The sequence below is a fragment of the Carassius carassius genome, chromosome 34 (assembly GCF_963082965.1).
Source record: "Carassius carassius chromosome 34, fCarCar2.1, whole genome shotgun sequence".
Taxonomy (NCBI): Eukaryota; Metazoa; Chordata; class Actinopteri; order Cypriniformes; family Cyprinidae; genus Carassius; species Carassius carassius.
In genome coordinates this window covers 15081303-15104200 of record NC_081788.1, presented here as the reverse complement: position 1 = coordinate 15104200, position 22898 = coordinate 15081303, and the positions used below count along the sequence as shown (strand labels likewise).

Sequence of the window (22898 nt, the reverse complement as noted above, 5' to 3'; positions counted from 1 at the left end):
GAAGACCTCTTTTCAGATGAGAGCAAGTTTTGTATTTCATTTGAAAACCAAGGTCCTAGAGTCTGAGGGAAGGGTGGAGAAGCTCATAGCCCAAGTTGCCTGAAGTCCAGTGTTAAGTTTCCACAGTCTGTGATGATTTGGGGTGCAATGTCACTGCACCCGTTTACCAAGAAATTTTGGAGCACTTAATGCAGCTGACCAGCTTTTTGAAGATGCTGATATAATTTTCCAGCAGGATTTGGCACCTGCCCACACTGCCAAAAGCACCAAAAGTTGGTTAAATGACCATGGTGTAAGTGTGCTTAACTGGCCAGCAAAACTCACCAGACCTGAAATGGGTTATGTGGTATTGTCAAGAGGAAAATGAGAAACGAGACCAAAAAAATGCAGATTTTTGCATTGTCAAAGAAACCTGGGCTTCCAGACCACCTCAGTAGTGCCACAAACTGATCACCTCCATGCCACGCTGAATTGAGGCAGTAAATAAAGCAAAAGGAGCCCCTACCAAGTATTGAGTACATATACAGTAAATGAACATACTTTCCAGAATGCCAACAATTCACAAAAAATGTTTTTTATTGATCTTATGAAGTATTCTAATTAGTTGAGATAGTGAATTGGTGGGTTTTTGTTAAATGTGAGCCAAAATCATCACAATTAAAAGAACCAAAGACTTAAATTACTTCAGTCTGTGTGCATTTAATTTATTTAATAAACGAGTTTCACAATTTGAGTTGAATTACTGAAATAAATGAACTTTTCCACGACATACAAATGTATTGAGAAGCACTTGTATTGGGATTGTACAGAGACATATACTGCCATCAAGATTTCTTTCATGGGGAGTCCATGGTTATTACTGTAGATCAAAACAATGCCAAGTCTCAGTCTGCATGCACTACAACAGTATGGTTTCATAGACACAGAGTGAATGTGATGTCTGCAGTCCAGAACTGTCTTCTATAGAGCATGTATGACCAGCCATGAAAAGGAGAATCACAACAACGGTCACAGAAAATCATCTTTAAAATCACCTATGCATAAGCTTTGTAAACTGAGGCTTCATTGTTCTATTTGATGCAAAAAAAGGCACATATTCTGCCTAAGCACCTGATCAGTCATATGATGACAGCCAAGCTTCAAATCAAAATATTTTTAATTGCAGATAAATAGATCAGGTTGTGTCTGGTAACCAGACCAGAAATGGCATGACCTACATTGGTAGCTTGGCTTAGACTGGAAAAGTTTGACTCGTTTGTTTGACATCCATATATTTTTAACGCATTTATTCTGACTGACCTCGCTATTACCACCCATCTTGGGAGGCTGTTTTTTCATTGGTGGCAAACAGACCCATGTGTTTCAGTAGACGAACAAGTGTTGTGTGTGACCCAGTGCTATGCCTACTGCTATGTAAACCGTCTGTCATGACTGTTTGGGCTTCTTTATAAGAATATCTGCAGCAGCTGGGCAATGTATTCCCAGCGTTGAGAGAGGAGGAAAAGAAAGTTCATTTTTTATCTTACAGTTTACCATAGTAGAGCGGACAACATATGCCATCCACAACTTCCTCCTCATCTTTAGCTTGGATAACAACAACGACAAACTGTTTCCTTTTCATTTACATAGGCCCTTACATAGTTATTACTACCGCAAATATCTGAGGTATAATGTTAAAACGGAGACATATCGAGCTTTTCCTGAGCAATAAATGGCCATAGTTGACTTGCCTACAATAGGCCACATTGCGTAATTTTGAGCTCCAGGCACATTATGTCATTCCATACGGTGGCGTAAAGGGCATTTTTCATTAGCAGTGTGAGATCGCAGGCAGCAAAGGCCGCTGAATTTCCCCCTCACTGCAGATGCTGAATGAGAGATTTGTCTTCTTCTCCCTGCACTTAGGAAATGCTCCATCTGTGTTTCACATACTTTCTCCCATGAGTCACCCAAGCTTAGAAAGCCAAAACCAATTACAGCTATGCCAAAAATGACGGTTTTAACTTATGGAAATAAAAAAAAGGATTTTGTTGTTGTTATTGTTTTCATTCCTGCATTGGCTTGAAGTCACTGGAGGATATATGTGCTACACGCTGGACCAAAGGTTTGTTGATGGCACAAAAGTCCAAATATGATGATCCCATGGTGATCTCTAAAAAATAAAGACAGCTATATTTAGTGTATAAAATACAATTTCCACACTGAAAACTACAAGTATTATAAATATGTGAAAAATATAATCTGAAGAAAAATCTTAAAACATAAAAACTATAGCTGTCAATGGAGTAGCATTTCTCACCAGCATTTGGTTATGAAAAGAATATAAAATGGGGTATTTTGTGGTTTTAAATGTAAAAAGACTTGAAAAGAAAGAAATAAAAACATGAATAAATGAATGAATGAATGAAGGCATTAGAGGGGATATTTAAAAAAAATGCATAAATGAGAGGATGTCGGATGATAGACGTTTAATGTAATGTCTTTACTCAGCTTTCCAATTTTTTTTGACACAAGGATTTTTTAATAGACATATTTTTAGTGATAACAACAGTACAACATTTTAATTGGACTGTATGTCTATACCTCCTAACCTTGTTTTCATTCACCTTGGAAAATCTACCCTGGAAATCCATCCCAAAAACTGCTGCTACTAGTATTTTCTCTAAAATTGTATGAAGAACGTGATTGTACGCTTACTCTCTTAGTCTTAACCCACTATACTCCTCACCACTGCGTATCCTCATATTAGTAGTAGAGTTACAAAATCTCCTTTCTGTCGAGCTGGAAGTTTCAGCTGTGTGTGAGGTCTGTCTCTCGCAGATTCCAGAAGATTTGCGTCATTTCCTCACATCTCTGTTTGTGTGGTCAACATCGTAGGCACACCACTGAATCTTTCAAACAGTCTGAATGAGGTGTCTGATAAAAAATATTAGTTTTTTCCCCAGCACATCATCCACAAGGCGCAAGTCTTCTTTTCCATCCAGATTTGTCAGGATATATGACAGTCTACTATTAAAACCATAAAGGTGCACACAATTAAAACTTTCATGTAAACTACTAGTGTGTCTCAGAGAGACATAAACGGCTGATTTGTGGTTGAATTCACCAGTGCCTCATGCTTGCAAAATAATTGTATATTTCTGGAACGAGTACAAAGAACTTTTATGATTTCTTTGGACCCGACTTTGGCAACATATGCAGCATTCTGTCAGCTATTTACTCGCACTGTTAATTTAAAATGTCATAGCTCAGAATATTAATGCCTTTTGGGTGGAAATGGTTTCTCTTTTCTTTTGTTTTCCTTCTGCCCATCTGTTCTTTTTTTCTCATTTGTATATAAATGTAACTGTCTACACGTCAACAGTAGTTACTTATAGATCATTTTTGAATATACATGCTTTTAAAGATGTTGCCCACATCCAAGACAGTGACAAATAGAGTGCTGCCATGCGTTTCAATGTAGTTGTACAATACTTGAACATTCTCCAAGCTTCTTGAACTAAATCCAGCCCCTTTATCCCTCTTTCTTTGTCTCTCTCACAGGCAATTATACAACCACAAGCACACACTGATCGTCTTGAAGTGGGGTCAATTATGGAAAGCACAGTTGCAGAAAGAATGCAAATAACAGAATTACTTTACAAAGTGCTCTATTTATTCATTTATCAACGTTCCCATCATCCTCTTGAGACATTGTGGCACAAATGATTTAGCTCAATGAGTTACATCGCCAAATTCAAGGGTGACCTGAATTGGATGGGCTGGTCTCTTTTGTCCTGCACTGAGATGGAAAGACTGGACGAAAAAAAAAGAAACATATTTACAACCGAAGTGGCGCTCATTATGCCAAGACCCCATAGAGGGCCCTTTTGTTTGTTGACTTGAGCTACAATAAACACACCAAGCATCCAGTATAACTCTCCCTGCTCTTTATTCTCCATCATCAAAAGCCTCGATGGGCCTCTTACTGGTCTGAGACTGATTTGATAAGCAAACATAACACAAGAACAGTGAAAAAACCTGTTGGTGTTGGCATTTTTGGAGTACTCTGATACAGTTGGTAGGAATGGCCTATTCATCCAGTTAGACGTTCTCTAACCACTGTTGGGCACTGGCACGATGGCTTGGGTTTTGTGTGGCACCACGGACCAACAATGATGCATTACTGAACAGAACGATAAAGGCTCTCTGAAATGCACCAGCAGACACCTTGTATCTCCGTATTTAGGAATTTTTATTTAACAAATGTTTTAAATGTGTTTATTTAATGCTTTGGATGCTCCACGAGTAGTTGGTTGTTAAGCTGTAAGTTTGTGAACTTAGGCATAAAGAATAAATTTTTTTTTAATTCTGTTTAAGGTAGATATGGAATTAGCCTGCTCAAGACAAAGGAGTCAACCATTTTATTCCAAAAATGTCATTTCCACCAAATAATTAAACACAATACATAATTATTATTAGACCTGATCTTATAAATGACATTGTGTTGGAAATGTTCATAACTTTCAACCAAACAGGGAGTTTAACTTGTTAAGTTTAAAGTCCACAGGGACTTTAGTGTCCATAGTTACAGAAGTGCTGTGACATTGTAGATTCATGAGATGTTTTGAGGCTGTGAGTTGCTGGCATCAGACCATACACATAACCATCCTCAGTGACCTCTCAGAGTCCATTCTCACACCATTGCCACATAAGGGAACTGTTTTTAACTCACGGTGTGATACTCTCTCTACTCTCTCTCTCTCTCTCCTTCTCTCTCTGTTTTTCATCTTTGTGTGTGGCCCATCTACAAATAAATCCTTTTCTTACACAGCCTAATCAAAACAGATTGGATATATATATATATATATATATATATATATATATATATATATATATATATATATATATATATATATGTGTGTGTGTGTGTGTGTGTGTGTATAATCTAGCTGTAAATAATGCATATGAGCACATATCAAATTATTTTTGTAATTTATATAAATGTTTGAGATAAAGTTTACATATATATGTGTGTGTGTGTGTGTGTGTATGCATGTTGTCATGCATCCTTACAGTATTTGTGTTGTTATAGAAACTTTTCATAAATTAAAACATCAAAGATACATTTTATATTTAATATGCAGAAAACAGTCCAAGAGTGCATATCTATTTGGGCAAAAAAGCTCAATGTGGGTGCTCTACCACACAAAAATAAGAACAAAACATCAAAGTAGGCACACAGTGACCCAATGATCCAATGACCCAAAACTGCTCAACAATATTCTGATTGATAGTCTACTAAAGATAAGTTTGAGGGGTGGCACAGAATTTTTTTTTTCTTTTCTTATCCTGTTTGGCCACTAGGGAGAAAGCAAACAACAAGCAATCAACCGTATCTGCTTTGTGTTTGATACAGATATTGTCCTACAGTAATCTTAATGTGACCCAACTGAAACAGTGCAACTCTAATACAGAGTCACACAGTGACTGGCATTATGGTTACACATTCATAAACGTCACTGAAGACAGCCTCAGTGACCTGCTACATAAATATCCTCATGTGGGTGGTCATAAAGCAACAAATATTATACTTTGTTACTGACTTTCAGAAGTTTATTTCATGCTTCGGGTCATGTTTAAGCACTGATACCAGAAATCAAGCTGAGCGCAGAGATGTTCTGCCTATGAGCGGTAAACTAAATACAGCTTGGTGTGTGGTCTCGTACCTCCCAGGCTTGTTCCGGGGAGCTTGCACTCCTCCTGGGCTCCAAAAGGGGAAAAAAGTCCAGCACAATAAAAGGAATGTTTTTTTCTTTACCAGAGAAACCACATGTCTCTATTCGCCAAACGAGGATGCAAACACAGACATGTCTATAGCTTTGAACATAAGAAATTATTTCCGAGAAATATTTGAGGATTTATATTTGACAGCAGTTATTAAGAGTCTTTAACCCATTATACCCAACACATATGCATATTTAAATGGTATAATAAACATTTTACTTGCTTTAAGCAGTATCACAAATGTAAAAAATAAATAAATAAAATGTACTCACCCTCATTTCAAACCTATTTGCATTTCTGTCTTCTGTGAAACACAAAATAAGTTATTTAAAAACAATGTCTGTGTTTGTCTACATAAATTATGACAGCATTGCCATTTCTAGATTAATCCTTTAGTAGGCACATAAATATCAACATTTGTGTGTATTTGAACTGTAAACACTGTTAAATGGTGCTTTGGAACTTCTTGGATAACCTCACTCTAGAGACTAGATCCATACTATAAAAGGTTGCATTTTAACTGGATAAATGAAATACATACACATGCAAACACACGCTTGGGTCATGTCTGTGTTAATCAAGAGAGTCTGACCATAATTCTGAGTGGTGTTTTTTTTAAACTCCCTGTCAGTAACAATCCTTGACATTTCAGGAAAGACCTGCTTGCCACAGACGTGAAATAAACACATAAGAAAACACACACCAACTGAGTTAGACTTTTGGTTGTGTAAAACTGACTGAACTCAGACATATAAGTATACCAGGGAATAAAAATTGAAATCTACTCTAGAAATGGTCAGTTTTAAACTTGTCAAGGACATGATCCTTAAATCATATGAAACCAGTTATAAGTAAATGCAATCATAAAAGTAAAATATCCACTTGAACTAGCTTATCAAAAAGCTTATATGAAAGAAGACAGGCATCTGCTTAACAAATACAAAAGTGTGAAGTGTTTATTTTCCCAAGATTTTCCTCTCGGTCGCTGCCACGTGCAAACACCCCTGTAGCACATGTGGCAATACATCTTCTGAATGCTGTGTTTGACAGTCAGGAATAATCACTTTCATAATACAAACAAGTTCTGGCACCGGCCTTCTCTGTGTAAGCTATCTGACCAAAAGACAATAGGTACGTCAGTGAAGCTTTCCAGGTGTTCCACTGAATCTGTGTCAGTCCTATACCCCACACTGGAGATAAACCCGGCCTGAGGCACATGAAAAGAAGTTTATTTATTCTGGGCTGTCTTAATTCTTATTACCATCAGTATTCTTGTTTATGATTAGCACCTGGTGTTGATTTTAAAGATAGTTTGATAAGAAACATATCTTCATTTCTGTCCATTCCTGTGCTTTTTTTCACCATTCATTATAGTAAATGTTCATCTGCAGTGCTTAATTTGAGATCTTCTCACATCTCACTCCCACCATGATAAGAAACGATTACAGAGGTTAAGAATGAGCCATATTGCAGAAATCATGTGAATGGCAATGCTGAGAAAATGTAAGAGTTACTGATGAATGACATTCAAAGAAAGTGTCACAGTCTGATTTAAAGGAACAGTACATACAAAAATATATTATATATCACCATCACTCACTCTCATCCAAAAGCATGACTTTCTTTTTCCATGGAACACAACATAAAATATTTTAAAGATTGTGCTATTACATAAAACAATAATAAAAGGAGAATGAGGCTGTCAAAGTAGCTATAATCAGAACAGCCAACTTTCGCACATTGTCTCACATTCTTATGCCACTGAATTTATGCCAAAAAAAAAAAGACAATGCAAAATAAATCACTGCAAATATGCACATTGGATTTTCCCCTTTAATATAGGGCATGATTGATCGAAAAACAGATTTTCTTGAGTGGACTTGTTTAAAGCAGCATGATTTTGCCAAATCCTTCTCACCCTTAGCAAGGTGCATGTTAAAATAAAATAGAAAGGCCTGAGAAACGCACCCCCGAGCCAGGGTCTGAAATTAGCATACTATTTTTTAATAGTGCAGTGATATATGTAGCACTGCTCTCAAAGAAATCACTATCAAACCAAGTAGCTTCCTGTTGGTCAATGCGGCAAACCCATGCGTGTGCACCAAAAGTGCTAATAGAGTGGGGGAACTATGACGTCAGAATCCAGAAGTGTAATTCGCAGAGGGTTCCTTCGACAACAATAATAACTATTTTTGCATTATTGTAAGGGGTATAGTGCATGAATGTTCATGAGAATAGACCTAAAAGATCTCCCAGGGCACACGATCATTCATCTGCTGTTATGACATCATTTGACATCCTGCAAATTACTTTTTGCAGACATATTATACAAACTTTGCTGTTAGGTGACTACAGTTTATTATAACAAAAGTAGGAAAGAGGAAGACAGTAGATTTTTAGTCACACCGAACATACATTCAACATTCAGAATTTACCCCATGTCTTTCTGCATTCATATTTTAGTCTGAAAATGAATAGGCTTTGGCTAAACGGACACAAAGCATACACTCATACTGTGTGATATGAAATAGCATGGTCTTATTGTAAGAAACCTCCATCAAAATATCACCTTGCAGGTTTCTGGTCCCTGCAGACCTGCATATGGATGTCAACATCTGCAGCACCTCTTCCCTCCTCTCACCCAATCACTTCATCAGTAAGTGATGTGTTTTTCCCAAATTATTTCATAAGTGCTAACAGGCTCTCAGAGTCACCAGCGATTGTGTGATAAAGAAAGAGGGCTGTAAATCTACAAGGCAGGCACTGACTGGACCTCAAAACAGCTTTTGTGTATAAACACCACACATTTGAAAAGCCAGTGGGAGAGGTTTGCATTGTATACTTGATATTTTATAAACCGTTGTGATGTAGAGATAGCAATGACATCTAAATAATGCCTGGAGTGTGTTTTTTTGCTCATGCTTTGTCCCAGAGTGTATAATCCAAGCATGGCCTCTGGTAAATGACTACAGATGCCTCTCTGTCATATGTCAAAAGTAATAGTAAACATGATGAATAATAAGTCAGAGCCTGAAAACATCAGATTTGATTTAACATGAGGACGTATTCTCATATAGTCATAAATGCCAATGATGCAAGTCTTACATTTTTGGTGCTTGCGTGCATATTAAGTACATAACCATAAATGACATCCCATCTGTGACAGATTGCATAGCTGAAGTGTAAAACAGATACATGTAATATTGGCAGTGTCCGGACAGTGAGATTTAGTTTAGAATAATACAATTAGTTAGGAAAAAAGATCTGTCAAGAGACTGCAATACAAACCTGTCCTCAAAGAGTCTACACTCACCATTTCTCAATAAATAAAGGTTTCTTTATAAAGACAGTACGCCTCTGAAAACCTCAGTCAGCTGCAGAGGTTTGTATATGTAAAACTTTTTTGGCCTAAATAATCATGATGCAGCCAATGAATTCACATATATTACAGCCAGCTGTGTTTACTTTATATTTGCCAATCTGAAAATGCTTCAAGGAACAGAGGATCTTTAAGGGCTCAGAGCCACAGAGTTGGGCGCAAGCTGTACTTGCGGAGAGCCACGTCATCATATAATTCAATACAAAATGACTCTGTTTTTGGAAAGAATTTTGTTTTTTATGCAGCAAAACGCCTGAAGTATTTTACTCTGAACCGATCAATTATAATAAGCTTAAAGGAATATTTTACGAAAAAATAAATAAATAAATTGCTGAAATAGTACTCAACTTTAGGCCGTCAAAGATGTACAGTTTCTTCATTGGAACGAATTTGGAGAAATTAAACATCACATCAGTTGCTTACCAGTAGATCCTCTGCAGCAAATGGGTGCCGTCAGAATGAGAGTCCAAAAAAGAACAACTGCACTCCTTATAAAGAAAGAAGACTTTAATATGTCTTTAATATGGTCTTTAATATGGAAAAATATGGCGTTATATGTGTGCCTTTTTTTTTCGTTATTGAATTCTAAATAGGAAATTAAATTATCAAAACATACACGGACCAGATGGGCTTTGGTTCTACTAGCGATTTGATTGAAGACCAACAGCCAATCACAATTGACCTTTAATTTTCCGATTGGTTGATTTTGTGGCACACTTGTAACGCTATTGTAAGTTGAGCGAGCATGTGTCAAGAGTTGAGCGCGCACAGAATTAAGAGGTTGAGAGAGAGAGAGAGAGAGAGAGAGGGACTTGACAGGAGCGCAGAGAAAAAGTTTGTGAGAGAGCACCTGAGTAAACTGTGTGAGAGGGGTTATTACTGCACGTTAATATGGAAAATAACAAACAAGCAAATACATTTATTGAGCACGGAATCGTTTTTTCTTTGCTCAAACTAATTTTATTTTGCGATTGTTAATTTCTGTTCAAAATTTAATGTAATGTGCTTGCACAAAATATAGTTCTCTGTGCTCAAAACGTACAATTACTCGCTCAGGATTGAGGCACACATATAACGCCGTAGAAAAAGCATTATTATGGATTATAGATAATTATTTAAAGAACCATCTCACAGGGCAGTCGTCGCCTAATTGATAGAGAGTCAGACTTGTAAACCGATAATGGGTTCAATACTCAGGCCCGTGTTCTGTCGAAAAGCTTCGTAAGCCTAAGAAGTTCGTAAAAACAATCGTACGACTGATCTTAATATTATGGTCTGTTTCCCAAAAGCATCATAACTTAAGTAGCACTTGAAAATCATCGTAGATCTACGAGTGCTCTGGAGTAATCGTTAAGCCCTAAGTGCATCGTAAGAAGACAGATTTATGCAGTCACCTGCTGGACAATCGAAAGATTACACCTTTAACTTGATTCAAGCACAATGTGATTATAATATAAGGATCTGATTGTGTTTTATTGCACATCTTATGACTCGTTTTCTTATTTTTGTTTTTTTAATTTATAAATGAAATATTTAAAATGGCAGAAATATAGAAATACACATTTAAATTAAATGACTAAACAACAACAACAAAGAATAATAAAAAAGAAAAAATAAGTAATGTAGGAAATGTTTCAAAGACTGGGGGAAAAAATATGTCAATGACTTGCTGAAGTGCACGAAAACTAACTATGTATTTGATCCGAAGTAATGTCTCACTCTCTCTCTCTCTATACTGTGTATAAATAAATTAATTTAAATAATTGTATGCATTTAGCAGACGCTTTTATCCAAAGCGACTTACAGTGCATTTAGGCAAACATTTTTTACCTAACATAATATATAAATATATAAAGTATATTATATATTATTATGTAAAGTATAATATTATAGACTATAATATAATATAATATTATATTGTATTGTGTTATAGTTATTACATACAAGTTGTCTGTCTGGAACACAGCATTAGGTTAACGTCAATAAACTATAGTATACAACAATTAAGAGCAATTCTATAACGTGACATTTCAGCACTTGATAAATGGATAGTGACTCCTAAGTAGCACTTAAAGCACAGCTACGTGCAACGGTGTTAAGTGCATTGTTGGGAAACGCATGTGAAACAACAACAAACGATTGCAAAATTACTCGTAGAAAATGCTCTTAAGCTCTGAGATCAATTCTTAGATTTTTAATTAAACCACACCATGCTGGCCAGAAGAGAACTGATCCCCCCCCCCCCCCCCCCCAACTGAGCCTGGTTTCTCCCAAGGTTTTTTATCCATTTCTGTCACCGATGGAGTTTTGGTTCCTTGCCACTGTCACCTTTGGCTTGCTTAGTTGGGGACACTTGACTGATTGCACAGACACTATTGGAAGAGAGCTGAACTAGGTGATGACATCACTGAATCATCAATGAACTGACTTTAGCTGAAAAATGACTCTGTTATTGTTTTCATGCATCATTGACTAACTATTTTCCTGTTTAACTTATTAAAGCTGCTTTGACACAACCAGTATTGTATAAAGCGCTATACGAATAAAAGTGATTTGACTTCTTGGATGGCCAGAGGAAATTTTATGGAAATGTATTATATTTGGGTGAGCTTTTCTTTTAAAACAGTCTTTGTAAGTTTATTCAACTGCCAGGTCCATTTTTGGCAGATTTTACCATCCATTATTATGCATACAAATTTGAATAGTGAAGCAAATCATATATTCAATATGTTCTGTCCTTATAGATAGTTTTTGAGAGTCTGTAAAGCGGGAAAAACATCACACAGCTGTGAAGTGAGATTTCCAAGGACCTCTCATGAGGTATAGAAATATATTGTGTAATAACTTAATAAATGTGTGACCTTTTGTGTGCCGGGTCACTGGGGAGCTACTCACTTCATGCTAATGAGAATGGAACGATTTTTTTTTTTTTTTTTTTGGAGACTCGGACAAATCCAATCTCATGTTCACAGGAGTGTTATGTTTCTGTGATCTGCTGAGGACAGACGGAGGTGGAACAGAAAGGGTCTATGGTAGATTTCTATGGTGATTAAATAAAAACAAAACACAAAATCAGTGCATACTTCAGATTTTTTTTTAAATATGTGAAGGGTCAAAACTTAAGCCTGAAAATTATGATAACGAAGACAGTAGGCATAGATCAGGATCTAGGCATTGGAGACCTAGGCGCTCTGAAGGGATTTACAGAAAACTACAAACAAAACATATATTTGCTTGTATATTTTTTTTTGTCAATTTCAGGATCACATTTGCCTTGATCAAAGCTTAATTTTTGGAACATCTTAGGGAAAATGGAAATCTTGTTTCACAAATAAAAGATTTATGATTTTATATGATTTTAATTACCCGAAAAGAATTCTGAATAAATTGTTCGAAAAATTACATAAAGATTTGTTGATATTACATTTAAATCACAAAAAAACAAACAAAACATTTCCACCCACTGAAAACATAAATAGGCAGTTTATCTGAAGTGCTCTCCTTTCTCTAGTGTCACACTGATTATACAAGAACCACACAATCGCAGAGGAAATTGGAAAGTGTAAACACTGGCAGAGAAGTGCTCAGAGCTGTCAAACACATCTGTGTGATTGAGCACAACTTTGTGCTATCGGGTAAACATGGGAAAATCATGGGTACATCACTGTAGAGGGAACTATGGCAAACTACAGGACTGTTGGGAGAGATTGAGTGAAACACAGCGCTCAGGACAGATCATATAGCTCAGAAAATCCAGCGGAGGAAGTTAATGACTAATGGTCCAGTTTTTTTTTTCTTCTTCTTCTTTCTGGAGGAAAAATAAAATGGCTGTAATAATTTCCTGATGGTGGGGTGGGATAGGAAATGGATTCTTCATAACGATGTATCTCATTTTCATACTCATGTCAAGGCTTTCCTCCCATAGTTTCTAAACTGACGACATCACCACGCCAATCATCGTTCAGTGTTTATATAGTGCTACTGTATATAGCTGCTTATATTTATATTATTTTGTGTTGAATAAAGTGCTTTGTGTTTATAAGAGATTCAGTAAAGAAAAGGAAATCTAATTATGATGTATTGCAGAGCAGCATTGCGGCTTGGTGCAAAACAGATTTTTAATTCTCAATAGTCATAAACATTTTGTGTGTGATGTGTGATATACGTATAAAACCTGTGTCATGTTTATACAATTAACTTGATGAAAAAGGGGCAGCAAGACAAGGAATTCCCATGTTTTGGCACAGACTTGTTCAAAACTGTAACCCACCTGTGCACTGTAAAAGACAACTCTCATTAATTGCATTTTTCCTTTGCCCTGGGAGCTAGTGCTTTCAATGTAGCCAATATCCAAACTGACCAGCTGGGAAAGGGAATACAATTACTTACAGTTCTTGTCTATAATTTGGCACAGGATGTGAATAATTTATTGATTGTAATCATGTTTTTTTGCAATGTGTTTTGCATTCTTATAGCTCATACAGTAGAGCCTCACCAAGGTTGTGGGTTTGATTGCCAGGGAATGCATGAACCGATAACATTAGGATAACAGCGTCTGACAAATGTCAAATGTATGTTGAATGTACTGTAAGTTTGCTGTATGAAAACAAGCAGTATGTATTATTACACATAAACCCATCTATATATATACTGTAGGTTTTGGCCATCCACAAATTCTGTAATCTAGGTGGCGCTCTATTCCTGTTTATGAAAGCAAAATCCTAAAACTGTCTCTACTGCTTAAAACTAATCAGAACTAACTTGAGTTCAGGAAATTAACAACTTAAATCAGATAATGCATTGCTTTGCAAAGTATGGCCAAAACTCTAAGTTCGTGCAACATCAATTATTTTCTAAATATGAAAAAAAAAAAGAAAAAAAGAAGAAAAATAGCAAAATGAAACTATAAGAAAACGAGAAAGAAAAAAAACTAACAAAGATGGAAAGAAAATATGAAACAGAAAGAAAGAAAGAAAGAAAGAAAGAAAGAAAGAAAGAAAGAAAGAAAGAAAGAAAGAAAGGGCACGAGTGTTCGTTTGCCTCTTCACCAGACAGCGGCTCGTCTGTGATTTTCTGCTCTTGGAGTTTTCTTCACGCGCTCGGACCCAGCGCTCGGACTCTGCAGAAAGTGTGCTTTGCTTCTTTAAGACTCCCCTGAAGTTCGAGATGCACACACGAGGGTTTGCGGCTTGGGTGGTCTCTCTACTTTGGTGAGCTGTTGCTAAGCAGCTAATAATAGTCGTGTTTGCTGAGTAATTTTTGCCCTTCTGGAACCAATCAGAGTCCAGGAACCCCGGCCCTCTGACAGCCCCGGAGGCGGGATTTCGATTGCTTTTGCCACGCCCCTCCTCCTCTGTCTCCGAATGGAGAGTGATCTTTTATTCACATCTATTGAATCTCTCAGAGATCGCCTTATCGCACGGCCCGAGGAGGGACCACATAGATCACAGAATGCTTCAGCCACCGAGAGATCGACGTTTCCACAGTATCCCCTTCACCTTCTGATATCGCGGACTTTCCAGCGGACGGCGTGAAAGTGGGGAATTGTTGGAGACCTCCAGATTCGCGAAATGTTGGAATGGAAGGCGCAGACTCTGACTCGCCGTCTCAAACAGGAGTATGAAGTGCTTCGCGGATCTGGGATCAACGAGAGACAAACTTGGTTTTCTTCGGATATCACTAAACGCTCGCGGGGAAATACACTAGCGCGGATAACGAGACGTTCGGCGCAGACTTTGCAACATGGCCTCGGCTGTTAATGTGTCCTCCGAGCAGGAAAACAGAGACCCCGATCGGCCGAGGTTAACGCGGAGAAATAGGGGCAACTATCGGACCGCCGCGGCGGATTTGGAGTATTTGCAGCGGCCGAGCTATTGCGATGCCGCCTTTGCATTGGAGCAGATATCAGAGGTGCTTTCATGTTTGCCCCGTTTGCATTTGGACTTTGTTGGGAATGCTCTGACAAAGTGCTCAACTTTAGTGAAGTCGCTAGGTAACGGGATGGCCACGGCACCGATGGGGGTGTCTATGCGGGAAGCAACCTGTAGCCGCTCGAGGGATTCGCTGCATGTTGTTCTCCGTTATATCCATCTGTCGCGATTCAGTAATCGTAAACATAACTGTCAGACGACAAGCTGAGCTCTGAACGTGAAGCGAAGGGTCTAGTGATGTTGGCCCTAACCGACTGATTTAAGCCTCTCAGATAGGACCTCCACGGGGAGTAGTTTTCGCCCCGCACTGCTCAGGCACGATCCATGTGGCTGCACTCTTTCCGTTCACAAATATTGTCGTAACTCCCTCGCATCACAACGCGTCCCTTCAGCTATGCGACCCACGTGCATCTCCGATATTGCATGACTTTGGACATTGTAACCTGTTTACCTGATACAGTGTCCAAAGGATGCAACCTGTCACATTATAGCAAGACTCAGATTAACTTTAAGTTATTCGTGGAACTATAAATCATTTGAATTGTACTGTTTGAAAGCCGAGTGAATGTTACAAGTAGTATGGCAAGCTGTTTCAACATTTATTCACTGGTATTTATTTTTGTTTCTAGTAATTGCTTTACTAGGTAGTCATTCTTTTTCAGTATTATTAGTGATAAATATGTATTAGTTAATAGTCCTCATTGTTTTGCTATTACTCACAATCCCCATTGACAAATAACTATTCTATTTTTATTGGTGGCATTTGCCCTTGAGGATAATTAGAGATGCACCAATTGATTGACCATGGATTGGAATCAGTGCATATCACAGGCACAGGCAATAACGTCACATCAGCTGCGCATTCTCATTCTCTTCACTCCGACGACCACCTCTCTCTTGTACATGTCTCATTCGCTCCAGTTAAAGGGTGCTTGTATTGTGCTTTATTTTAGTCATTCCCGCAGGTCAAAAGAACATGTACCAGCACTGATCTATATTAGTGGAGCGCACAAGCCACGCTCAGCGTCAAACAGCTTGTGAGCCACAAATACCAAAATGAGTGGCTAACTGTGCTAAAATTTTTAAATGCATACAAAACTATGTCAAAATGCCTGTCTTGGCGAGTATCCAGTTAAACACAGTCAGTTTAGGAACGTTAAATAAAGAGAAGTTATGTTGTGTAACAGTATATTGGGTCTATGGATAAACTCTTAAAGGGACCGCAGTCTAATATTCATGCTGCTATCTGTCATGTTAATCAAAGAACAAAAAACTTTCACTTTCTGCTCTTGACTGAATACATTTAAAAAACTTAACTTTAAATTAACTTTCAAATTAACTTTAATGGTAAGCAATATTTTGTATTTAATTTTTACAATGAAGACTACAGAAATTACCTTTGATAAATTTGACATTTGATTACTTTAATTTCTGTAGTATTTCATACCTTAATAAAATACTACTTAACCTGAAATGCTTTCATAGCTTTCAAAGTTAAATATCTGTCTTTATTCTATTGCATTTATTTTTGCTTTTGTTTGCATTTTTTATTTGTTCTTATTTTATTACTGACTTTTTACTTGTTTTTTTTTTTGTTTTTTTTTTTTATGAAACTTTTCCTTGAAGAAAATTGGATTTTTGTCTGTATATCCTGTCAATTTGATCTCTTAAGGAAAAAATCGGAATCTGCAAAAATCGGTTTCAGCAATCTGAAATAGGAATCGGCCAAGAAACTTGCAATCGGTGCATTTCTAAGGATAATCTGTAGTTCAGATGTGACAAGTTTTATCTAGTATATGTGACAACTTTTCTGTCACATATTAATAAGAACTGAATGTATGTAATTCTTGTAAAATTATAAGACTAGATATGACTCTTTTTTTTTAACTTGTCATAGGTTGTTACTAGTCATAATGGGTACTTTTTATTTAATTAAAAAACTTACTTGTAAGATTAGGAATCATTCTTGTATCAACTTGAATACACACATGTGTCTAATGAATAGGTATTAGCATTTGTTTAATTAGTACTAGAACAACTGGAATAGATAGTTGTAACTAAAGAACAAGTACTTGCACCTAATGAATAGTAACAAGTAATACTGGAATAGATACTTGTCTGTAGTTAGAGAATTCAAATTTGCCACTGGAAACAACAGAAAAGTTACTTGTCACTATTGGGATAGTGACTAGTTGCAAAGGGCTAAGTCTCAGTTCTACTAGTATTTTAAAAAAACAGTTATTACTGTAGGCAATGTAAAAAATACTAGTCATCATTGGATAACTTATTAGTAATTCAAATTAAGAACTTAAAAAAATTTAACTTTCCGAGGAATAAATGTTAAAATTGCTTGCCACACAAATAGTGCTTGAAAGTGTGGATAGGCTTCTTTTTAGACTTTTGGGGTGATATTGTGTATGTACAACTCTAATACATATCAAGCAATTACTTTTAAAGGAGGAAAGTAGTTTATTCCTGATAATACAGTTATTTAAGTCCCCTAAGTGCCATTTTAGCATATTTTCTAAATATCAGTCGAAAAACCATGACTATGCAATGATTGAATTTAGTTTAATCTTTTTAAAAAGGTGATGAGAGTTTAATATTTGCTCTCTCTTGTCTTGTAGGGGAAGGCGACTGGGAGGAAAGCGCCACTGTGGTTAAGAGCAAAGTTTCAAAGACTTCTGTTTAAACTTGGCTGTTACATACAAAAGAACTGCGGAAAGTTTTTTGTTGTGGGCCTTTTAATATTCGGAGCTTTTGCTGTTGGCTTGAGGGCAGCTAGTCTGGAGACGGACGTGGAGAAACTCTGGGTAGAAGGTAAGAAGCTGTTTTCCTTGTACTTTAAGCCTTTATAATTCTTTTACCCCGCAAGTGTATTCTAAAGGCAGTGAGTGGGGGTCTGTCATGTAAGCTGAATGAAGTGTTTACTGTATAGAAATCTGGCAGAAATCCAGATTAAACGTGTAAAGAATGTTTTCCGCTTCGAATTTGCCTCGCGCGCACGAATGCCATCTGTTTATGGAACATTATAGCGCGCGCGTCCGTCGACTGCTTCTAAAATCGATACATCAGTGGATATATGATATAGAGAGCACTGTGAGTGTTTTTTAACACGAATAGCCGCCATTTTGTGTGTGTGCGAGTAAGTGTGTGTGTTTGTGTGCCTCCAGCAGTTGAATCTGATCCGCGCTGCTCACAGAGCCTGTGTGTGGTCCTGTTTTGGACAGCGTTCAACTTTCCAACAAGATTTGTCTCAGAGTTACAGCAGGAACCGAGCGAACTGCAGGCAGAAACGTACACCCAGACCCGACACACTCTACAGTGCATAGGCAGTGTGAAGAAAGTGTGAAAGAAAGTTGTTTTATTTTATGAATAAGTCACTTGTGAGATGTTGGGGCCATAGTGTGGGGTGGTGAGGGGGAAACAGGCCGTTCTGCTTTGATCTACATTCCTGAAGTTTAAAGAACCTTTGGAAAAACCATGGATGATATGAGGGCTTTATTTCATCATTATTTCATCTTTATTTCAATCATTATTTTTATATGAAGTTATTTTAATTGGATGAGTTGGCTTTCGGTGTGTTTTTGACTGTAAATACACGTCATGTTATGTTCATCCATTACTGATAATGAAGTCTGTGATAGATTTATGAAATGAGGAGACAGTTGCCTCTCTGCATTTAGTTTTATTAGTCCTATATAAATTCATGTTGTTTTTCCACATAATGTACCTTTAAACCAAAAACTGTGTGTAAACATGAAACACTGTTTACCTTACACTATAAACATGCAACTAGCACTGTAATATTTTTGTATTTATATAAACATACTTAACTTTTTTCTTTTAGCTCTTATTTAGCAGTAGATCACTGTTTCAAGTCGAAAATAGTAAGGTTTGAGTGGGTGAGGCATTTTATTCCATAATGATTTATAAATTCACACCATTTTGACCATTCTGTCCTATTTGCCAACCTTTTTCGAGCATGATAGGTGGCCGTTGTAATGATAATGTCATTATAATTGGCTTATTGTCAACAATAATTAACCACATCATTAAAAGATACGTCCTGTCATGTGACTTTTCCCAGTATTGTTTTAATTAGCACCCATTTAGCAATATTACCTCAGAAAAAAATTCTACATTTCTAAATTTTTACACTAATTGATCACATAAATGTCTTTTATATTGTTCTTATACTGTTAAATAATTAAATTTCTCTTCTCAGTTTTCCCTTGGAGAAAATGCCTTTGATTTGGCACATGAAGAAAATGTCTGTTGTTCTTAATGAAACACGACCTTTTGACTTGCAACACTAAAGCCCCTTTCACACTGCCATTCCGGCAAATACACGGGTAAAGTGTTCCGGCAATTGTTCCCGGGTCACTAGATTTTGCACTTTCACACTGCCAGTGATTACCCGGGATATGTGCTTGCTTTCACACACAACCCGTGAAGATCCCGTAACGACACGTGACATCAGAGCGTGACGTGTAATGTACGAGTCGAAAACGTTAGGCACGTTATACTTTCACTGAAGCAAGCAAACGATCTCGGTGTCAGCGCGGAAAGTGAGGAACTAACTGATCTCTGCTTCATTACAGTTTGCACATATTTTTTCGTCGCGAACGTTGATCTTCCTTCAAAACAGCCGGTAAAAGAGTCGTGCGATAACGCACGTCATCACTTCGACACGGCATTAGATCTGGCTTTTGTTCACACAGCACTCGTCCCGGGTCGAACCCGGCAATGTTACTAGGTCCCCGATCCGGGTTCAATGCCGGAATCAATCCCGGGACGTGTTTGCTTTCACACAGAAGGCGACCCGGCAATGTTCCGGCAATATGCCGGGTCCGACGTGCAGTGTGAAAGGGGCTTAAGTCTGTTTGACACTTCTTAACTTTAAATTATAACTAAAAATACATTACACACAACTCAGATTACATTAGTCGTAGTTGCAGTCCCACCTGGTGAAACAAGTGATTTTTTAAGGCTACTATGTTAATGGAGCAGGTGCTGGATCTCTGAGATTGTTTTGGTCAACCCTACATAAGACTCATCTTGGAACCCTTCTGCAGTAGTAGCCTAGGTTCTTAAACCTCAGTTTGCCCCTTGAGAGAGAAGTGTTTGCATTAATGCTAAATACTTTGTGGTGTGGAGTGTATCTTTAGTAATATTCTCAGTATAACAGTATTGTGTGAAGCTTATCGCAAACACATTGCTAAAGCAGAGCTTTATCCTCTCTGCAGTTTTATCATTGTTGCTCACTTCCATATTTCCTTTCCAAGAAGTGCAGGAGGTTTGCAGATGAAGTATGAAAGTCGGTTGCTGGACACACACTCACTCACACCTCAGTCGTTCCCATGCCGAAGCACATGACAGCTTCCAGATGCAGTAAAATTGAGATCTGTTTGTGTAGATTAAACTCCACAGCTGAGGGATAGATTAGTTCTGGTCGGCCAGGTTCTGCGCTGGGAGATGTCGTCCATTAGGATGCATGTTTATGTTTCGTTTGGAACAGTCTTTGGCTTTCGACCTCCAAGTGACCCTTCGTTGTAGCTGTGTCCCTTAATCTCCCCTTAAAATTCAGCTTGAGTGGGATTCAGTGTGATCTCATGTTGGCTTTCATCACTTGCCATTGAGGGCTGTTATGCTTCAACCATTATAATTTGTTTGGTTGCTCCACAGATTTTCATTGTTAAATGATTGATGTAGATAATGTTGTCATAGCTTTCGAGTCACTGGCTGAAACCTCGCTCTGATCTGATACAGGGCTGGGGGATATATGAAAAAAAATTATATCTCGATATTGTCAAAAAAAATTTGTAATGATATTCGATATATATATCTCTATGTTTGCATTTGCATTTAAATAATAAAAAAACTGGGGGAAATAATTAAACTGGGATAAGTGCTTTTTTTTTCTTGTTTGTTTCAGATAATTTGCGGCAGTGCGTTTGCGTGTGCATTGTTGCCAGATTGCTAAAAATAAGCAAAACACCAGGAAGAAAATGTATCCATGTAACCGTGAAGCTCTGATTCGGCGATTTGAACTCTTGATATCTGGCAACCGCACTCATGAGAGTTCGTGTAGTAGAGGAGCGTACATGTTCGCTTTTTTGGACGTTTGCCGCGTTCTTTTGGCAAAGTATGCTTGAATTTAAAATATTCAGTATTCACGATATTTTCTAATTTTACATCGTCATCAAAATTATTCCGATATTATCAATATATATCGCCCAGCCCTAATCTGATATGAATGTAGCTTGTTTGGAGTTTTGGACCTCTAGCAGACTTGTTCAGATTACATTGTGTAGAAAGAGTAACAAATATATTCATACTTATTTTATAAATAAATATAAAAACATGTTTTATTTGATTAAAAAAAAAAATCAATAATGGCATTGACTTGTATATTTTGAATTGTTGTATCTGACATTTTAGGATGTTTAAAAAAAATAGTTGGAGATTAAGTGAGTAGCCATCTTTTCTGCTTTTCAAAATCACAGGCTCTTAGTTTTTAAAGAAAATACTAGGACCGCCTGAATTGAATGAAAACAGTTTCACGTAAATGTTCACCTTCCTGTGTGTCTTCCCCTTCTGTTCACTTTTGAGAGGGGTCGCTCTCGCTGTGAAATCATTGAGATATCAGGGTTTGGGATGTCCCATTCTCTTGTGTGGGGGGTGAGAGGGGTAGCATGAGGTTTGGGGCCACAAGTTTGCGTCCCTTAGGACCCGAGGTCAACGAGGGGAGACTCCGCTATTTAAAAGCTCATTTGATACTGGCTACATGACCTGGGTGCAGAGTGAAGGGTTCCAGCTTACACCAGTGATGATGAGAGAAGGTTTACTGCTACGCTAGCACTCCTGTGGAAGAGGAGTTGATCGATTTAAAGGTAATAAATGAGTAATTAAACCAGCAAGATGTTTTTATACACCCAGCAGAGGGCAGTGTGAATTTATTAGGTCAGTGATCAATGTGCAGTTAATCTGGGTATTATTTAAGATGTGTAACTTGGGTTGATTTTATTCATATTTTAAGTAGTTGTTTGTCCGTTGGCTCTTTTTAGTGCAGATTTGATACTAACGCTATCTATCAAGTTTTTTATTGAGTTTTATGAGTAGACCCATTTAGTTTTCTCTCTTCAGATATTTACTCTTTAAGTTCTTTCATGTGACATGAAATGTAGGCTGAAAATAGCTTTACATTCAACAGGTGTGGACATATTGACAAACCTCCCCTGGTTTCTAGTGAAACACGAGGATGGTTAAGAGTTGCGGTGTGGAGGAGTATATAACCTGCAGTTCATGTTGGGAAGAAGTCTTTTTTTTTAAATGACGGAAGTGGCTGAAGAATGTGGTCTCCCCACGTTGTGGTGAAGAGATCGAGATCGAGATCTAGTGGAATTCTCTCTGTCTGGATGTGCTCAGGAAGGCTTGGACACACATGGCTGAACTGTAAGGGATGCATGTGGAGCCCTGAGGGTTTTAAGAGCTTTGAAGTTTGAACAAGGTTTCACAGTTTTGGAGAATTGGGGTCTGCGTGCCTGCCCTAAAACCTTGGTACTTCATGTAAAAACATTGTATTCAAATTAGAGATAGAGATAATAATTATGTAACTATGTAAAAAGCAACTGTGAGTGCTAATACCTATTACATTTAGATGGATTAGATTCTACATTTTGTGGAAAACTTACTGCCACAATGGTGTTGGTGATTTCCAGGGTGTTATTGTGTGGTTGCTAGAGTTTTCTACATGGTTGCCCGTATTTTTTAGTTGTCAAAGAGTCGTTTGATCTAATATGACCTAATGTAAGGGACTG

General features: G+C 37.5%; 1 protein-coding gene across 1 annotated transcript in view; it reads left to right on the top strand.

Annotated features, from left to right (window-relative positions):
- Positions 1-14401: 14401 nt before the first annotated feature.
- Positions 14402-22898, top strand: part of LOC132114478 (protein patched homolog 1-like) — a 65105-nt gene continuing 56608 nt past the window's right edge. Inside the window, exons 1-2 of the mRNA XM_059522614.1 lie at positions 14402-15055; positions 17703-17895. Of these exons, the coding sequence (XP_059378597.1) occupies positions 14888-15055; positions 17703-17895 (361 nt within the window). The 5' untranslated portion in view covers positions 14402-14887. The remainder of the gene's footprint in view (positions 15056-17702; positions 17896-22898) is intronic.